A 21,673-nucleotide genomic window follows, 5' to 3' on the forward strand; every position below is an offset into this window, starting at 1 on the left:
TAGCTTATATATGTTTGAGCATAATGTTATGCTCATTTGGTATGGATATGCTTAACAAGGATTGGCCATGGGAATGGTTAATCACTATCATAATTTGTGCTATTTATGCTAAAAGGGCTAGTTGAATCATGGAAACTATGAAATTGGTAAAGTCTACCTTAAAGGCAGATGCTGACAGCAGCAGTGATGTAGATTTGGAAAATCACTAAAAATAGTAGGAATGGAATTAAATAGTGAATAAATTATGTAAACGAACCTTGATAAATCTATTTTCATAGGAAAGTAACGAAACATTCATATGAACAGTATATTATGAGATGCTAAAGTTTTCGTGAGACAGGGCCAGAACGGTTTCTGGATTCCCTGTTCCGACTTTGGAAATTCATTTTAAATTAACCAGAGATAATTAGAAGTCATGCCATATATGAATAGATTCCTTTTTGAGTCTAGTTTCTATAGAAACAAGCGACATCAGTATTGAAGCCCTGTACAGGGAGATATCCAAGTCGTAATGCGCAAAGGTCAGTGTAGTCAATCCCTGTAACATGGGAGACTTTGACTAATAAACTGTACTAATTGGCCCAACCAAAAATTCTAGAAAAAAATTTTTAGATGCATATATGAGTCTAGTTTCGGGGAAAAATCACGAAGCTGATTTTCGAGTTGTGAAACTCAAGATATGATTTTTAAGGTGACAGTGACGCAGTTAGCCAGCTTGCCTGGAAAATTTAAAATGGATTGTGCAAAGAAGTGATTTAAGTCTGCAAACCCCTCGTGTCCGACTCCGGCGACGGACTATGGTACGGGGTGTTACATTTAGTATGAAATTGTTTTGGAATATTAATGTGGAGGTCTTAAATAGCAATTTGACCAATTTTAAGTTCATGGACAAAATTAGGACATGGAAGGAATTTTTGGAAAGTTTAGTAGTAAGGGTATTTTGGTCATTTAGTTATTAAAATGAATTAAAAACAAAATTAAAAGCCAATTTTTGTCCATCTTCTTCATTAGGCCGAAATTTCAAGGGTTCTCCATAGCTAGGGTTTGTTTCAAGCTTCCAAGCTCCATAGTAAGTGATTCCAAGCCCCGTTTTGAATGATTTTTACGATTTTGAGATCCCGGTAACTCGATAAAGCTTATGTTAGCAATAATTTGACCTAGGGTTTATATTTGGAAAAATACCCATAGGTGAAATTTCTGTATTTTGATGTTTTATGATAGAATATGAAGTTTTAAATTATGTTAGACAACTTGTACTACTCGATTTTAAGCAAAAACGAGTAAAAGGGCTTAATCGGTAAAAATACCTAATAGTCACAAGTACATGTTAGAGTGAGAATTTGATGTTGCCATAGAAGAGAAAAGTGATCAGCATGTTGTAAAACATAAGAATAAGGAATAAATTTTAATCCCGAGCCTAGGGGCAAAAATATAAATATGCAAAAGTTTAGGGGTAAAATTGTAAATTTTCCAAAATTTGAGTTAAGGATTAATTTGATAATGTGAGTATTAAATAAGCTAAATGTGTTATTTTAGATCAAGAAAGACGTGGAATCGACCTCAATCGAGGAAAAGAAAAGATTGTGGACTAAATTGCAAAATCTTTGTATTTTGGTACCAAGGTAAGTTCATGTGTAAATAATGTATCATAATGGTTATTTTTAAGTTATTGATGTTAATTATATGTTATGCTGAATTTTATTATGAAATGTATGCTTTGTGGTTAATTTCAAATAATATGTAAATTATGTGAACTACTTGTTAAATATAATTGTTACCGAGTATTGATTTCGGCATTCTACGGAAGACGGCAAGGATAAGTGTTCGAGGAAAAATCCCGTTTGAACCTTAAGAATAGATTAGGATACAAGTGACATGTCACTAGGATGATTGAGCATCCGAACTCGTTGAGTTGAGTCCGAGTTCACTTATGGATGCGAATGTCCGAACTCGTTGAGTTGAGTCCGAGTTCGTGAGATGTAACTAGGCATTCGAACTCGTTGAGTTGAGTCTGAGTTCACTTATGGATGTGAACGCCTGAGCTCGTTGAGTTAAGTCCGAGTTTGCTTATGGGCGGGTTACATGATTGCTTGATTGCATATATGGCACTTATGTGCAAGTTATCCATGTATCCGAATTATATTCCGATGTGTTCAACGGGTAAAGTTCTACTCAATGGAGGAATATTCGAGATGTAAAGAGAAGTATTGGTGAGTGATGTGAAATGGTTATTTTGGACAGGTATGTATTTAACCCTCGGGTTGAGTATTGATACAACCACGATAAGGTAATAAGATGATGAAAAATGATTAAAAATGTGATATGTGTTTTAGTGATACATGCTAATGTTGATTGGTATGACTGTTTGTTATGTTACTTATTATTTGCATATGAACTTACTAAGCATTTATGCTTACTCCCTCCTTCTTACTCATTGTAGTTTTGGACAAGCCAGCTCAGGAGTCGGGATAGGTCGAAGGCTCAGTCACACTATCCGGAAGACTTTTGGTAATGGCTTGTAAATTTAAGTATGGCATGTATAGCAATATACTTTTTTTTGTGTAAATGATCTTATGGTATGGTGATGGAATGGTTGAGGAAATGCTTGATAATGATAAATTATGAAAATATTTAGTTTAGATTATATTTGATGTTAAGGAAAATTATTAAGATACTTAGTGCATAAAAACTCATAAAAGGGATGAAATTTGCCATAAACAGAATACTGCAGCAACACTGACGCGAGTTTAAAAATTTACTAAAAATCATAGAAATTGAACTTGGTGATGGAATACATATCAAATTTAAGCTTATTATGTCTAGTTTTACATGAAACAAATGAAACAGGTAAAGGAATTATATGTTACAAGATATTTGAATTTTAGTGAAACAGGGTCATAGCAGTTTCTGAATCCCCTGTTCCAACTTTATAAATTCACCATAAATTGTAAAGATATAATTAGGTGGTGTATTTTATATTCTCAGAATCCTTATTGAGTCTAGTTTCATTAGAAACAAACTTCATAGTCATATGGATTTTTTACAGAGAGAAATGTGGTTCGTAGTAAACAGAGGTCAGACCAGTCAAGTCCTGAAATAGGGGTAATTTTAACTAATAAACTGTACTAATTGGCCCAACCAAAAATTCTAGAAAAAAATTAATAGATAGATATGTGAGTCTAGATTCAGGGAAAATTTACGGATCTTGATTTCGAGTTTCGTAACTCGAGATATGATTTTTCTTGTGACTGTGATGCAAGTAGCTTAAAAGCTGTGAATGTAGAAATAAATAATCCAAAGTTCTAAATATGTTAAATTAAGCTTAGTAACACCTCATACTCGACTCCGGCGACGGTCTCGGGCGTGGGGGCGTTACACTAGTATCCTTAGTATTCCGAGTGGTTCAACAGGTCAGGATACCAGTTAAATTACAGTGAATTAACAGCAGAGGAAAAGTAGATTATACTTATGAAAAAGGAAAGGTCAGGTAAGAAAGAAGGTAAGGGAATAAAGAAGAAGATAGAAATTGAGAAGTAAAGAAATTTATGATGTTAGATGATATTATGCATAATTATCCATTATGTTGAATGTTGTGATTTATTTGCTTGTAAGCTTACTAAGCCTAGTGCTTAATCTCTTTATTTTCTTCTTCTTATAGTACTTATCTAGTCACTCGGGGATCGAAGGAAACGTCGGAGGCCGATCACACTATCAAAGAAATAACTCGGTATAACTAGACGTTTTGTTTTGGGTATGGCATGTATAGAAACTTAGCTACTTTTGGTATAATATGAACAATGAATGATGTGTAAATACTTGCTAGTGATTAGCTAATAAAATAGCCGATGATATACATATTTATTAATATGTATGATTGATTGATGATTATCACATGAAAATTATGAAAAATGTGAAAGTAACCTAAAAACAGATTCAAGTAACAGAAATGACGTAACTTTGAAAAATCACTAAAAATTGTATAAACATAGTTTGAAGATGAATAATATATTAAATTAAAGCTTATTATGTATATTTTCTTATGGAATAAGCAAAACAGGTAAAGGTATTATATTTTATGAGATATCTGAGTTTTAGTGAAACAGGGTCAGAGAGATTTCTAGATCCCCTATTTTAACTTTGGAAATTCACCATAAATTGTACAAAACTAATTAGAAGGTGTAATTTATATGGTTAGAATCCTTATTGAATCTAGTTTTGAGAGAAACAAACGGCTTAGTCATATGAATTTTTTACAGGAAGAAACATGGCTCGTAGTAAGAAGAGGTCAGTGTAGTTAAGTTTTGAAACAGGGGAAACTTTAACTAATAAACTGTACTAATTGGCCAAGTCAAAAATTCTAGAAAAATTAGTAGATAGATATATGAGTCTAGTTTCAGGAAAAATTTACGGATCTAAATTTTGAGTTTTGAAACTCGAGAAATGAATTTTTAAGCAACCATGACGCAGAAAAACAGTTTATTCTAAAAATTAAAATAAGTGGTTTAGAGTTGTTTAAAAGGTAAGATAAGTTTAGTAACACCTCAAGCTTGACTCCGGTGATGGTTTCGGGCGTGGGGGTGTTACAAAATGACATGTACAAAAGAAAGAAAACAGTCAATATCATATGATATTAATAAATACAAAGATAACCTAAGTATAATTCTATCTATATTGAGCTCTTACGGTTTTTCTATATGTGGTTTGTTTCTAAAGTTTGTGGTACCCGAACCAGCAGATTCCTCGATCCTCACCCATTATAGGCTCATTTGAATCGAGTTCAGTTCAGGGGAATACATTTCCCTATGGCTACACGGAGATGAAAATCTCACGAAACCATAAGTACGGATGTATCCCGAAAGTGATCCACTATCCTGCACGGAGGCGAAAACCTCACGAAGGCGTAGCTTCTCACTCCCACTTAAGGGTGTGACCACAACAGTCATGCAAATGCAATGCGTATCAGAATATAACAACACATGCAATAATACAAACACATGTAATGCAAAGAGGATTAAATTTTAAAATTTTTAATTTCTAACATTAAGACAAGAGATAATCAATTACACGGCTTGACTCTCTTATTAGTCCCCAGCGGAGTCGCCAATCTGTCGAGACTATTTTTTTAAATCGCGTTTTGGCAAATGGGAATCGACTTTAAGAAAAACAAAAACAGAAGTCGCCACCAATCTTTTTAGGTGTGATTGGATCACCTTATAAAATGTTTTGTTTTAAAACATTAATTTTGGTCTACGAAAGTCGAGAAAACGGATTCGAGAGTTGGTTACGTACGAAGAAGGGTTAACACCCTTGTAATGCCCAAAAATTGGTACCTAATTGATTATCAAATGTCTTTAATGTCGAAAATTTGAAAGTTTTAAGATGCAAACCTCTTTTAATTAGAATGTCTCAATTTTGAAAATTAAGGCTCACTTATTTCAAACGAGTCAAAACATCACATCCAGTAAGTTAGGACGCAACATTTTAAAACCTTCGAAACTAAGCTCGTCTTTCGAAAATTTCTATCTCGAAACAACAAAACGCCATATCCAGTAATTTAGGACACTATGTTTTGAAATCTCGAAATAATTGTTTAAGTTTTGAAAACTCAAAATCACTTAGAAGGGTGCTTGACTATTCGAATTCAACGAGAAAAGTCGCAACCCTGTAAGTTAGGGCACTACCTGTCTCGAAGTTTCTAAACAACAAGCGTTGCCTTTTATTTTTTTAAAAAAAAACCTTGGAATATTATTTTAAATGACGTTTTAGGATGATATATTCATGCATCATGAAGCATAGATGTACAAAATATTCTAACATTTCCATACAAACATAAATAATATCATTAAGACAAAACTAAATAACATGAACTTACGTTTAATGAAAAAAATCATACTAGGGTAAATATAAGATAATAAACAAATAAAAATATGAGTAAACTAAAAGAAAAACATAATACATGCAAAAATTATACAACAATATATATCATAAAATAGCAAGAAATAATTAAACATAGCATATAAAAAAATGAAACTATGCACAAATAAGATAAATGACATACAAATAAAAAATGAATAAATATAACATTTACAAATTATAAAAATATAACGCAATAATTCAAAATACATGAAATGATAATATAATATATATACATGCATAGAAAATATATATTTGAAAATAAACTATATAAAAAGGTTAAATATTATAATATATAAAATACATAATCAAATGTATAAAAGATAGGAATAAATATACATATTTGAAAAAATGAAGAAATTATAATAAAAAAAAGGTTGAAAAACTAAGATAGACGAAGAATAAAATAAGAACAAACCACAGAGAGTAAGAACACAAGAGGGAGAGATATTTGAGTGAATGCTCTCAAGAATTCTTATTGCTTCCCAAAACTCAAGTGATTTACAATAAAAGGAGAGGCCTCTATTTATAGTTGAGCCTCCCCAAAGCCAACGGTACAGATCAATTACATCAACGGTTAAGATTAAAGGATATCTACCAATTCAATCTCCAAGATTACAAGATCATATCTTCAAGATTGCATATCATATCTAAGATTGCATATCATATCTAAGATTGTATCATATCTAAGATTGCATATCATATCTAAGATTGCATATCCTTAAAGATTATATTTCCATATGAGTCAAGCTTATAGATGGACCTTAAATCTTTTCAATTAATGGGCCATTTTGATTGGGCCAAATTATATGTTTGTAATTTTGTACTGGACTTGGACTTTGTTTTATTTTTATTTTTTTTAACATATTTCTGGGCCCGGGCAAAATTGAGTGTTTACAACTGCCCCTCTTTGCTCATTGCTGTGTAACAGGAATAGAGCAAAGATTATAAAAGGACCAATTTTGCCCGGGCTCGCCTAGTCTTCAGTTCTTGATCCTTGATCTTCTTTAAATGGCCTTTTGACGACTTCAATCTGTTTCACTGCAACTCAAGAAGGCGATATCTACTATCTTTGATTTGATCCCCGTCTAATACAGAGACGCCAAATCTGTTATCTTCGATCTGTTTTCTGACAATACAGAGATGCCAAATCATCTTAGATCTGCTTCAGCATAAACACGTGAATGCCAAATCTGCTATGTCTTTGATTTGTTCCTTATAAACACAAGAATACCAAATCATCTTAAATCTGCTTCAGTATAAACATCTGAAGGTTAGACCTGCTATGTACCTGCTCTCCATCGAAATGGAGATGCCAGATTAGTTATCTTGGATCTGCTTTGGTGTAAGAACATCCGAAAGTCAAATCTGCTATGTCTTCGATTTGTTCCTTGTAAACACAAGAATGCCAAATCATCTTAGATCTGCTTCAGTATAAACATCTGAAGGTTAGACCTTCTATGTACCTGCTCTCCGTCGAAATAGAGATGCCAGATTTGTTATCTTGGATCTGCTTTGGTGTAAGAACATTTGAAAGTCAAATCTGCTATGTCTTCAATTTGTTTCTTGTAAACACAAGAATGCCAAATCATCTTAGATCTGCTTCAATATAAACATCTGAAGGTTAGACCTGCTATGTACCTGCTCTCCGTCGAAATGGAGATGCCAGATCTGTTATCTTGGATCTACTTTGGTGTAAGAACATCCGAAAGTCAAATCTACTATGTCTTCAATTTGTTCCTTGTAAACACAAGAATGCCAAATCATCTTGGATCTGCTTCAGTATAAACATCTGAAGGTTAGACCTACTATGTACCTGCTCTCCGTCGAAGTGGAGATGCCAGATCTGTTATCTTGGATCTGCTTTGGTGTGAGAACATCCAAAAGTCAAATCTGCTATGTTTTCGATTTGTTCCTTGTAAACACAATAATGCCAAATCATCTTGGATCTGCTTCAGTATAAACATCTGAAGGTTAGACCAGCTATGTACCTGCTCTCCGTCGAAATGGAGATGCCAGATTTGTTATCTTGGATCTGCTTTGGTGTGAGAACATCCGAAAATTAGATCTGCTATGTCTTCGATTTGTTCCTTGTAAACACAGGGATGCCAAATTTGCTATCTTCAACTTGTTCCCTATAAACACAGGGATGCCATGTTAAAATCTTTGATCTGTTTCGCTGTAAGCACAGGAATGTCAGATCTGCTATCTTTGATCTGTTCCCTATAAACACAGGGATACTAAATCTGCTATCTTCAATTTGTTCCCTATAAACATAGGGATGCCATGCTGAAATCTTCGATCTGTTTCACTGTAAGCACAGGAGTGTCAGATCTGCTATCTTCGATCTGTTTCCCTATAAACACAGGGATGTCAAATCTTGTTTCTTTGATCTACATTGTCCCATAAAATACATAACCTGTAGAATGCGTATGAGTTCATGCCTAATAATTAGGATACTATGATCAAAGTGAGTCAAATTCTCCTAAATAGACATGTTATAATGTAAAATGTTATGAATATGACCCCTATTTCGAACGTCATCACTCATTCCCTCATCGAAGTTTTATCTTTATACTTCTTGGTGTATTAATCATACTCTGCTTGTATGCTTTGAATCAACTTAGTCCTATTATACCATTCTCCAAATGTTGTGACCCACTGGAGATGTTTAAGAATTGATCCTTTTCTTAAGATCAATATTGCTTAAAATGTCCAACCACCTTTTGGACTGAAGAAGAAATTTCCCCGAGTACATCCGACCCTCAAATATGGAAATTCTTTAAACAATTGTCTTATTTCAGTTTCTTGTATTATCTAGAAAATTCTAGAGTAATATGCAAAACTTCGTTTGTAAAGATATTTAGTTCATCAATCATTATTTCTATGCAACACACTTTATGAATAATGGAGGACGAATAAATTGATCTTGAGGATAATTTGAATGATTTATCAAAAAAACAAAGGAGGTTAATCGAAGAATCTATCTTTGAGAAGAAAGAGAATCCAAAGATAGTAAACAGGACAAAAATCAGATGCCCCAGATATCGTAGCTTGGGCTTCCGTATGCAAACTCCGTGAAGACTGCTTTGAGTGTAACATGTGTTTAAAAGATCCAAAGTAGTTTTTTTATGCCCCGGTATGTAACATATTTCACTTCTTGTCAAATCTAGTATAACAAGATCACTGCACGCCTTTCAAAATTTGAGCTGCCCATTCGGGTTTTCAGCTCAAAACCCCTTTGGTCTCAAGGCGCCCTTTGCGGGTTTTCACCTTGGCCTCTCCATTTTTTTTAGTTCTTTTTCTTTTCATTTTTTTTTGAAATAGAAGTTTCAAAGCGCCCTTTGCGGGTTTTCACTTTGACTTCCTTGAGAAGTTCTTGTGAACGAACACTCTTTGTCTATGTCATCCATTCTTGGTACATTTGATTAGGATGAATACTTTCAAGTTAAGTTCACTGGAGGTAATTTTTTTTACTCTATTGAATCATAAACCCATGAGAAAGAGATTGCCCCAGAAGCAATCCTGGTTGTCGTTTAATAAACCCTATAAATAGATGGTTCAACGATTCTCAACAGATAAGAATGAAGCTGCTAACATTATCCTTTAACCTGGAAAGCTAAGGTATCTAAAGTGCTCCCCGAGTAGTCTCCCCACCATGGCTTAATGATGTCTCTGAAGCATCCACAAACTTCATAAATTGCCCTAATTGTGAAACTATCAAATGAGCGTAACAAATAGGGGCTACAAAAAATATGGCTGTGGTACTCCTTCAATACACATAAAATGAAGAATGAACAAGCTCTTGTAGATCATTAGCCGAAAACCCAGCCTGGTCTAAGAGAACATGATAGTAGGTTTGCCTCGTGATTCCAATCATTCCAGCACGGGTACCAAGGTAAAAATCATTGTTCTTTGGATGGCATACTTTGTTGTCAATAGCAGTACCATGTAGCACATTGTCAGGAGATCCCTGCTGAAAAAAACTTGGTATGATGGTTTTTCGTACAACAATAACCACAATCTTTAGGGTTCCACTTCTCGTCAAGGAACTTGTAAGCCTCAATAACTTGATCAAAACTTGATTGAATTGAGACTCGCTAACCTCATTCCTGAAAATAATGATTTGATCAGGTTTCCTCTTCCCTGAAATTGTATAGAAGTCTATGATACCGTCATCCACTTTGTAAAAAACTGGTTTTGAAGAAAGAATCTATCATTTTAAGCTTCAGAGACTGTGTACAGCCTGATGCCCCATAGCTGGAAATCAATGGCCACCGCTTGGAGCTAACCATCACAGTTATTGAAGGTACATCAGACTGCTCAGGAAAGCCAAACAATGCACCCATTCCAATGATGATGGTTGGAACCTTTGAAACAACTGGAATTGAAGGTGTTTGTCCCAGCGTAAGCATAGAGAGTAGGCGAGTAGGCGGTAGTTTCTTATGCCAATTTTTACCAGTCTCGGTCATCTTCTGTAATTTGTTTTTTTCTTCTTTTTCTTTTCTTTTGGCAACCTTTGTTGTACTGTGGTATGGCGCATTATCTTTGAAAAGACTGCAAACTTTTGGCATTGTGCAGTTATATATAATCTTTTTTTTCTTTTTCTTTTTTTTTTGAAATGAATGACTTTTTACTTTGTAATATTGGCATATGAAGATATCTCCCCCTCTTAATGGAGTACTTGACGTCCACAAAAATGAGTCATTGTCAGCTTGAAACTTTTGACGAGCTCGGACCCATAACATACATGCCCCATAAGTCTTGACTCCTTTAAATTTGGCATTCATTGTACAACTGATGCGATCCCTTTCCATGATGGAGCAACAGTGCCCCAAAACCTCATGTTTATCCTGGCAATTGTAAATCCTCCTGCATGCGTCTTTGGACCACATTTTTGAATTCCCATAATAGTCTTAACAAGGTCTTGTTTTGTTTCCTTAGCTAATTCCAATTTCGCAATCTTTCCTTCCTCTAAGGCTATATTTCCTACCACCACTTCATGGGGTAAAAACCATTTTCAATAAATTCAAAAACAAGTCACAATTTCTTTCACCTTCAAAGTACTGAGATTCCTCTAAACACATATCGCACTCAAAAGGAACTCTGAATCTGTAGTATCGTTGCCCGTGTCATTGATATCTTGGGATCTATGATAGGCACACAAAAGAATATACAAGGAATAAATGAATTCAAGAATGACTATTTACATGAAATAAAAATTTATAAAAAAATGTCAAAGGTCAAAAGAATCAGAATGAAAGAATATTTACTCGGATAAATAATAAAAGTATGTTTTATTGAAAATAAAAATGTCTGACCAAGAGCCCACTTCTCAAAAGAAATCTCATTACTCCTAGGCTTTAGAGCAACAAGAGTGTTCTGAATATTACTCCGTAAAATTCCTAAAGATTACAGGAAGCTCTTCTGCAGTCCAATTGTTTAAAGAACTTCCCGGTTCGTAAGGGCGAATGCCCTCAAGGTTTCTTTGTTTGTAAGAGGGAGAGAAATTTGAGTGAATGCTCTCAAGAATTCTTATTACTTCCCAAAACTCAAGTGATTTACAATGAAGGGAAAGGCCTCTATTTATAGTTGAGCCTCTCCAAATCCAACGGTACAGATCAATTACATCAACGGTTAAGATTAAAGGATATCTACAAATTAAATCTCTAAGATTACAAGATCATATCTTCAAGATTGCATATCATATCTAAGATTGCATATCATATCTAAGATTGCATATCCTTAAAGATTATATTTCCATATGAGTCAAGCTTATAGATGGACCTTAAATCTTTTCAAGTAATGAGCCATTTTGATTGGGCCAAATTATATGTTTGTAATTTTGTACTGGACTTGGACTTTGTTTTATTTTTATTTTTTTAACTTATTTCTGGGCCCAGGCAAAAATTGAGTGTCTACAATATGTAAAATGAATAGTAAGATGCATCATTTAATGAGAAATGTGGGCTTAAATGAGCATGTGTTAGGTTCGGCTAGGCTTGGGTCACAAAGAAAATGGACACATTTCATTGTACAAGCCTAGGGACTAATTTGTAAATATGTGAAAGCTTAAGGGAAAAACTATAATTTTGCCAAAATATAATTTTTCAACTGATTTGAATAATGTGATGATTAAATGATCTAAATTTACTTTTATAGATCAAGAAAAACGGAGTTCGGACCTTGACTAGGGAAAGAACGAGATTTTAGACTAAATCGAATTAATTGTCCATATTTTGTACTGAGGTAAGTTCGTATGTAAATGACACAACATTATATTATTAGATATTTAATGCTTTAATATTGCATGAATTGTGTAACTGTCTTTATGGATTTGATTAATGATGACTCGATGACAATTTGACGAAAATATGATACCTCGATGTTCCCGGTTGAAGCTTAGGAATAATTTAGGATACAATGTGACATGTCATTAGGAACTATCTGGTTATGAGCTCATGAGATTATGTGATGTAATTCATGTGATCCGAGTGCTAGTCATGTACGTTTTTCGGTGGCTGGGTATTTCAGCATGTGTTGCGGATACCTGTCAGCTTGTGTGAGCAACCCGAATAGCTACGTCTTGACTGTCAGCTTGTGTGAGCTAGCCCGTGATTAGCTCTTGAACGAGCATTATGTGATATGTGATATGAAGTAGCATTGGCCACATATGTGACACTTATGTGTAAAAGTATTCTATGTATCTGAGAATATTCCAAGTGGTTCAATGGGATATCCAATAAGTAATTGAAGAGAATGTCAAAGATGAGATTGTGTATGAATATGTTAAAGATTTGTACAAGTATGTACATGTAACTCTTAATTTAGGTGATGTGTGAATGATGGACATATGATAAGCATGTAATGGAGTAAGTTATGTTTATGAGATTTGTGGTTGATTATATTAACCTACCTCATGCTAATTGTAGGATAAATGCATGATCTATGTTGCTTACTCCCATTTCTTTTCCATTTTCTTATAGTATCGCCAAGCTAGCTTGGGGATCGAAGGATATCGGAGCTCGACTTCACACTATCAATCTAATCTTTTGGGTATAGTGAATTCAAGTATTTTGAGTATGGCATGTATAGGGACTTGGTCTTTTTGTTATATGTCATATTGGTTTAGCCAAATGTGTTGGCTGATGATGATACTTGATACATTTCCTATAAGGCCATGAGAGGTGGCTCATATTGATTATTTGGTTGTAAATCTATTCATATATGCATGCATGTGCCAATGTCATTATGATATGGCCAATGTCATTATGATATGGCCTATGGTTATTGATGGTTGATTGATGATGTGTTACATGTGATTATGGTTGAATTGGTTGCATGTATGCACTTGAAATTATGTTGCTTATTGTTGTGTAGGATGGTACAAGTATGGGTGGCAAAATGGCTTGGTAAATAGTCTTATTTTTGTCCATACGGGTAAGACACACGGACATGTGTCTAAGCCGTGTATGACACACGGTCTGCCCCATAGGCGTGTGATCCAGTCGTGTGTCCCCTGCACCCTAATTAGCCCAAACAGAATGCTCAGTAGTAATCACATGGGCAGTGACACTTCTATATGTCTCGGCCGTGTGAAGGACACGGCCTTAGGACATGGGCGTGTGGTCAGGCTGTGTGAAGTCTGCACCTTATTTATGAAAATTCATGAAAATTAAATTCACCACACGGCCTAGCACATAGGCGTGTGATTTGGCCGTATGACCCTATTATATTGATGACGTCATAAACAGAGAGTTACATGAGCTGAGGAAACGAGCGTGTCCTAAGCCACACGGGTGTGTGTGACCATACGGCCTACCCACAAGGGCATGTGACCCTCCAAAATAAGAAAATCTTTTAAGTGTTGTAAAAGTTTCGAAAGTTCTCGATTTAGTCCCAAACCAAACCCAATGTATGTTTTGGGCCTCGTAGACCCATATAAGGGACAATATGCCTGTGTACAAATGGTTATAAATTAGATGAAATTTTATGGCCCAATTTTGTATGAATGTTTATGTTTGAGTCTGCTAATGCCTCGAACTCTGTCTCTGTGTCGGGTACGAGTAAGGGGTGTTACAAATCTACATATGTTTGTGATGGTGATTATGAAATAAAGAATCAATGGAGGCATTTAGAAGTCTATCCTACTAGATTTGTTGCGTTCTCTGAAGTGAATGCAAACATAAAATATATATAATCAAATACCACTAAAAGTGGGAACATAGTAATAAATAATAGAATAATGAGAGTTCTCAAGATAACTCTTCAAAGGGTAAAGATAACTTATGTTATCAATGTGATATGAAATATTATTGGCCACATACGTGGCGTATACACAAATATTTTGTTTCTGTTAATATTCTTTAAGAAAGGATATGAAAATATAGTAACGAATTCTTCATTACAAATAGAAAATATTTTTTTATTTGGTACTGAAACAAACAAACATTATCCCAATATTTGATAGTACAAAATTAGTTGAAAGCTCCAAAAGAGCTAATATATCAATATCTAAAAAGCAAAAAAAATTATGATGGTTAATGCATTAGTTTTAAAACATATTCATTATAATGGATGTTTAAAGATTTTGGCATATTCCTTGAAGCAAATATTGTATATAATTGTTTGAAAATTATATTTATTTTATTGCCTTAGTGACATTATAAACTTTACATTGATTTAGACATTTCTAGTAGTAAATGTCACAATAGTACTTATATGTCGATACAAAGTAAAAGGAATGACAGTAAAATTGATAATTTATCACAATTTATATTGACATTATTAGTATAATTGAACTGAATGTTAAAGTAAACCAGAAGTTTACTGATACAAATGTGTTTACTACTTGGCGTGACTAGTTAGACCATGCTGGATCATATATGATGCGATAATTAATTAAGAATTCATATGTACATTTATTAAAGAACCAGAAGATTCTTTAATTTAAAGAATTCTCATTTGTTGTTTGTTCTCAATGAAAATTGATTTTTAAGAACTCACTAGCTAAAGTTGAGATTGAATGTCTTGTATTTTTGAAATGAATATGGGTCTATTCATCCACAATGTGGATGGTTTTGATATTATATGATTTTGGTAGATGCATCTACAAAATAATCATGTATGTGTTATCAACTTACAACTTGTCGTTTGCAACATTGATTAGTTAAATAATTAATTTCAGATAATGCAATTAAGACAATTCATCTTGCTAATACTGATGAGTTTATATCTCGATATTTTATTGATTAAGTTTGAAAAACTTTTGTGAAAGCTTGTTATTTATGCGAAAAATGGTTTAGAGAAATTATTGATTGAACGCCTCTGATTAATGTCTAAACCATTACTTATGAGAATTATACTTCCTATTTCAACATGAGATTATGTTGATTTATGTGTTGTACGCATCAAGCCAATAAGTTATAAATACTCCCCATTACAATTAATTTTTGGTCAAAAGTTAAATATTTCTCATCTTTGAATTTTTATATGTGTGTATACGTTTCAATTGCTCCACCACAACAAAGATGAGTGAATACTTAAAGAAAGATGGGAATATATATTAATTACGAGTCTTCTCGTATTATTATATGTTTTAAATGTATTGGAGATTCAATTATGACATGATTTGTGATTACTATTTTGATTTGATAGTTTTCCCGACATTAGGGTGAGAGAAATAATAATTTGTAATGAGTTAGGGGGAGAGTAATTTGAACCAGAAGTTCAAAAAGGATAACTCATTACAAGTTTCAAATAATAAATCTAGATGGTCATATAGTGAAGGCGGGTGCTCCAGAAGAGACGCGATACATAACTAATAAGTAAGACTCCATAAAAGATTTAGGTACTTGAAACTGAAGATTGAAGTAGTGAAAATAAGGAAATTATGACAAGTTATGTCTACTCAATAAAATGTGAAATCAAATAACAAAAAGTGGTTGACAATGGTTTTTCATGCAATATTATTGTTGAAATGAAAGGAGAATATTGAATAAACCTATTAAGAAATATAGATATCGAATAGATTGGTCAAAATAGAAAGACACAACTCAAGTACAATTAAATTCGTAGAGTTTTTGGACTAATAGTCCAAATATCTAAAGGTGTAAAGTCAGTGAGGGTACAAATGAAGTAGTTTCACAAAAGCAGAATAAAAATATGAAACTTTTCACTAAGTCCTGGTATTAATTATGAAAATATATAATATTTTTTTGTGGTGGAACCAATAACCTTTAGATATATTATTAAATTGACAATTCATAACATATTTAACTTGCATCTAATGTTTGTTGTTACAACCTTTTATGAATAACTATATAGTAAAGCCTATATTAAAATCTTTGAATGATTTAGAATGATAGAAGCATATGGAAATTCTCAAGAAATTGTTTATTTATATGATTTGAAATAATTTAAACATATGTAGTAAATTTGACTAAATGAATAGTAGTTGAAGGAGGATTATAAAATAATCCAAAATACCTATTTATATTCTTATAGAAGAATCATGATTAAAGTTTGCTATGATTATTGTTGAAACTCCTGAAAAGATCAAAATATATTTCCCCAAAATTTTCCATCAGTCATGACTTTCAAAAGAACGTTGATATAAATTCTTAACAAATACTTTCAAATGGTCATTTGAAAAGCTAGTATTCAAGATTGAATAAGTAGAATATGAGAAAGTCTGTGATGTTTTCATGAGGGGGAGTAAATACGCACTATACTCTTTTTCTCTTAACCGAGGTTTTGTTCCATTGGATTTTCCTGATAAGGTTCTTAATGAAGCAGCATATTAAGCGTATTATAGATATGTGTACTCTTTTTCTTTCAATAGGAATTTTTTTCCCACGAGGTTTTTATCTTAGTAAGGTTTTAACGAGGTACATTATCTACCAATGGACATCCAATGGGGAATATTATGAATATTTTATTAAGTGAATGTCCATTAAGATCAGGATAAGTTTTGATGAAATTTAAATTCTAATAGTCATTAGAAGTAGAGTTCTATTTTATTTATACTTTCTATGTCTATAAATATAGATTTTGGAGAAGCATTGTAGCTTACTTCCATTGATCAATAAAATACGCTGTCTCTTTTATTCTTCTATTTCCTTTGTTCTTTGCTCTCTATTCTTTTATTTTATAACATAGTTCTTAGTATTTGCAAAAGGGTTTTTGGTTGAAATTAGTTTTATCCTCTTTTAAGAAGTTCAATATATCTTTTTACTTTACAGCATCATGTTTAAAATAGACATTTTATATATTTTCTTAAAAACACTTTTTAATAGCAATAGTAATCACTATCAATCTTTTCAAAAGCATTTTTCAACTTCAACAATAAACTGGTTTTAAAATGAAATCAAGAGTTCGAATAATAATTGTTTAACTTGATGACTTGGTCCACACAACAGCTTAGATCAAATGTGACAATTACGTAGATTCAACAAACAATGCAATGGTATCCATCCTTTGTAAAACATTGTGATGACATACAATGTTTATTACTTTAACTCTAATGTGAGTGTTGACATTTGATTTTTTTGAAAAAAAAAATTCAAGTAAAATGATAGAATATAGCATATTGGTGCTACCAAAAAGGGAAGTCTTAGTATACCATTACAATGGGACCTGGCATGGACAGCCTTTGCTATTATTCTTCTGGCTTTCAAAGTCTTGAAGAATCAATTTTTGAAACTTTATACTATCAGATTTTAGGAATAAGGTGGCTTTGCTTATAGTTGATGCAGATGCTCCCCACGGAATAAGCCGATATTTCACTACATATGCGCATATATATTCTTCATGATAGATTTTGGACTAAATTTAATGATTTGTAGTTGTATCAATTACTTGATGCCGGGTGTTTTGCAATCAAACATAAAATCTAAAATCAGCCACGAAATGAAAGAAAATGGTTTGACAGGCCATTTGACTTTGGAGTTTCTGATGTAATTCACCAACAGCTTTTGATTTAGACTTCAACCGGACATGATTGGGAATTTTAACTAAATCAAGCAACATGACTGTTAGGCATTAGTCGGAATCCACTTCTTACCCAAAAATAATGACCCCGCTGAAGAGAGTGCATTTGGATTCTTTTACATGTATAATGACTTTATATTATGATGCAAAAATGTTGAATCCAATCCATACCATGTTCAAACTTGTCTACTAGGTTAAGATTGCTCCTTTTATATATTATTGCCATGCTGGATAAAAGATCCTGCCAAGGCCTTACCTTTTTGTGTAATATGGTAATTATATATATATGTTCTTATTCCTTTTTCATAAGGTTATTTTTTAGAAGAAAAAAAGCAATAACAGAAATACATGGTTCAATTGCAACTCATAGATTCACACTTTAAACGAATTTCTAATTCGAATTCAACATGTGTAAAAAGAAAAATAGAACTTGGAAGCTCTGAAATTGAAATCAAATCATGTGACAACTGCTTGCAGTTTAGGAATTCTTCCATGTTCTGGAAAAAAAAAATTAAGAAAAGGTAAAGGAATAAAAACCAAAGACGGTTCTTATTTGTTAATCAGAAAAAAGGAAAGAAATATTAATTATATTAGCTAAGGATAGACAGACGATTACAATTTACAGTCATTGGAAAGGGACGGACGATCCGTAATGTTGCCACGTTGTTATTGCAGTGGCATCTGTCGAGAACCCACGATGTAGACATGCATGTATATATTTCCCTCTCCCCGTGCGTTGTTTGCTTCTTTCAACCACAACCCACCTTTTTTCAAAGCTTCATTCATTCCAAGAGAGTGTGAAGAGTAAAGTATGGCGGACTGGGGACCGGTGGTGATAGCGGTGGTGCTATTTGTGTTGTTAAGTCCAGGATTGTTGTTTCAGTTGCCAGGGAGGAACAAAGTGGTGGAGTTTGTGAACATGCAAACCAGTGGGATTTCCATTCTTGTCCATGCTATTATCTTCTTTGGACTCATCACTATCTTCCTCATCGCCATAGGTGTTCACATCTACACTGGATAGCCTGCCACTCTTATTATTGTGTTTTGTAAGATTTAGTCCTTTTTTTTTTCTTTTATTACCCTTCTGATTGGTTAATGTATTTCCCCAGGGTGAAGTGTTTGGTTTTGGATTGTTATCTTGTTGGCCTTAATGCAGTAGTAGAATAATAGAAATGATTGGTGAAATAGCAAAATTGTGCTTTTATTTGTATGTTCGGACTCTGAGGATAATATCACAACTTTCTGGACAAAAATTAGTTTTGAAGGAAACAACAACAAAGAAGAAAATAAATAAATAAATATAAAGTAAAAAGACCTCTTTAACAGACACCTGCCTAGTAGATAATTTGTCGAAGTGTCTTTTTTTGCTTGTTTTAACCTTCCATTTGGATAAGAAATTCTATGCTGATTAGCTGATGAAGATTTTGAACGTTAAAAAACAAAGCAACGGAAGTCCCTTAAATCCAACAAGTAAACGATGGGAGAGACTTGCACGCAATAAAGGGTTGGTAATAACCAAAATAGAACACCAATAGTTGTATTCACAAAGACGCTATAATACATCCACATATCTCAGTTACATATGAAGCAACATTTATACACATTTCCAGCATGCATTACTACTGGAAGAAAGCCTGGTACAATAGGTTTCCCAAGAACTCCAGTGCTCCTCAATTATCCAACCCATATTCCAACTCTCTTGTCTCGATCTTGTTTTTCTCTTCACATAAGTTTCCATGCTGCAATGCCACAATTCCCACAGCGTTTTGAATATAAAGTCTTATCAGTGATCTGCTAAATCTTTGCATTAAATTTTATAGATTGAAGAAGAGATACATTCATGTCACGCAAACAAGGATAAAATTTAGCAGCCTAACGCAAAAGGTAATTGATTCAAATGATTCCCAAGGATCGGAGAGCGGCAGGGTATAATAAGTAAGGAAATTTGTTGCAAAACGGGTCATTAATGCGATATCATGAACCTATTATAACCTTAAGCAATGCCATAATAATTAACATCAAGGCTCAGTTTACCTGTTCGAGTTAAACCCAAAGCTCATTTCAAATCAAATATTAAAAAAAACCAAACCTCATAGACAAAAACTCATTTTTTCCCCCTTTTTAACTAGTAAAAAAGTTTTTTCCCGTGCTGTAGGAAGAAAGATCTGCATTGGATTGCATAAAAGGTTCAGGAAAGGCATGCACCAAAGATCAACAGATAAATAAAAGATTGGACAAACTAGAAAGCATAATTTTGGTGAAGAGTAAACAACATATTTGATATTCGAAAGCATTGAAAGCATTCCGAATAAAAGGAGATGGGGAATATGGGGTGTAACAAGACAGGAACTTCTTAAATCCTACCAACCAAAGGTTCGGCCACCACCAAAACCAACCTGAAAGAGAGTTCCCATTAAGCTCTGTTTCACAGTTTCTTTTCTCCTAGGTTTGGTGCTCACCTCTCATAGCTGCAACCTGCAGTTCAGCACTACACTAGTAAAAATACAAAATATCAAACGCCAAATTTTAGCAGAATCTATCAAAAGCGATTTAAGGCTAATAAAAAAATGCAGAGGATGGAACAGAATTAATTCCTGCGAACAAAAGAGGCACTTCGCAAAACATAGCTCTAATTCACAATATCCTACTTACTTAGTCCTCTAAGTTCAATAAATATCATCCTCCTTTTTTTAATCTTCACCCATTCAACTATCAATCATGAAATATACCCCCAATCTCAAACCTACAAATCTTACAGTATATTGCCATTATTAGCGTGCTATTGAAATCAGAGTCACTTAATGATGAAATCCAGTAACTTGACAAAAACGTACGAAAGGAAGAACCTAGGGTTTATTATAAAGTTCTTTCTTTTCTTTTTTATGTACAATTTCCAAATTAATCCAAAAAAAAATTAGGAGAACCTAGAATTGAACACATTTTTATCCCCAGTCCTTCACGAAAACAGATAATGCGACATCAACAGGTAAAAAGTCACAATTTAAGAGAAAAAGTACATGTAAAATACAACACAAAATCAACCCATTCAAGAAGAAATAATCAACAAACAAATTACCAGGGATATCCTTTCGCCGCGAAGGAGGGGCCATGGCGTAACACAGAATCGAACGACCTAACATGGAGACCGTTGAAACAATCCCAACAACGTAACAAACCATGACCAAACCAAGAACCCAAGGCATCAACATGAACCCTATAAAGAAAGTAACTGATCCACACAGCATCAACGAAATAGATATTCCTAGCATCAGCCAAGCGAATCCCGCCGGCGGTATCGTCGTCATCGATGCCGTTCGCGGAAGAGGAATCCTCTCCGGGGCGGCTGGTTGGTCAGAGAAGGGAAGCGGCATCGTAGGCAATCGTAGAAGATTTAGGACCAGCGCCAACAGCTCGTAGAAAAACCTTGATTGTTGGCACTGATTTCGTTGTTGTCTTCTCATCATCTTTTTCTTCTCAAAAAAATTCCTAGATGAAAATTGTCCTAACCCTATAATCCGAGCCGGGGGGGGAGTGAAAATTGGAAACAATAACTAGAATTTATTTTTGCTAAAACGAGGCAACCGGAAAAACGAGTACACAGTTATCAAAACCACCGTTTAATTGGAGAAAAATTAACAATCAGAGGGTTCCAGCCAAGGCTAAGGCTTTGTTTGTTTCTCATGAAAATTTGGAGGGTAACCAAAAGATAAAAGTGACGCGGCGCTGCTGTTATTCCATTTAAATGGAATTTTCAGATAGCAAAAAAGTA

The 21,673-nt window shown here is 33.7% G+C and overlaps 2 protein-coding genes across 12 annotated transcripts; one reads left to right on the top strand and one right to left on the bottom strand.

Moving 5' to 3' along the window:
• Window positions 1–18,635: 18,635 nt before the first annotated feature.
• LOC107886379 (uncharacterized) lies at window positions 18,636–19,114 on the top strand. The gene has a single exon (XM_016810313.2). It carries the CDS (start codon window positions 18,716–18,718, stop codon window positions 18,923–18,925), a length of 210 nt encoding a protein of 69 aa, XP_016665802.1. The 5' UTR covers window positions 18,636–18,715; the 3' UTR covers window positions 18,926–19,114.
• Window positions 19,115–19,416: 302 nt separating this feature from the next.
• On the bottom strand, window positions 19,417–21,673 carry LOC107886378 (uncharacterized). 11 transcript variants are annotated; one of them, XR_001680745.2, is made up of 3 exons: window positions 20,981–21,671; window positions 20,301–20,392; window positions 19,417–20,069 (listed from the first exon to the last, which is right to left on the bottom strand). XR_001680745.2 is itself a non-coding variant. In XM_016810310.2 (2 exons), the coding sequence occupies exons 1-2, from the start codon at window positions 21,366–21,368 to the stop codon at window positions 20,360–20,362; spliced, it is 408 nt and encodes a 135-aa protein (XP_016665799.1). In that variant the 5' UTR covers window positions 21,369–21,673; the 3' UTR covers window positions 19,417–20,359. The 11 variants fall into 11 exon arrangements, 3 of the variants coding, with proteins under 3 accessions (XP_016665799.1, XP_016665798.1, XP_016665800.1); XR_001680743.2 differs by having other exon boundaries at window positions 19,417–19,643; window positions 20,981–21,670; XR_001680744.2 differs by having other exon boundaries at window positions 19,417–19,695; window positions 20,981–21,670.

Source organism: Gossypium hirsutum, chromosome A03 (assembly GCF_007990345.1).
Source record: "Gossypium hirsutum isolate 1008001.06 chromosome A03, Gossypium_hirsutum_v2.1, whole genome shotgun sequence".
In the NCBI taxonomy this organism is placed as follows: domain Eukaryota; kingdom Viridiplantae; phylum Streptophyta; class Magnoliopsida; order Malvales; family Malvaceae; genus Gossypium; species Gossypium hirsutum.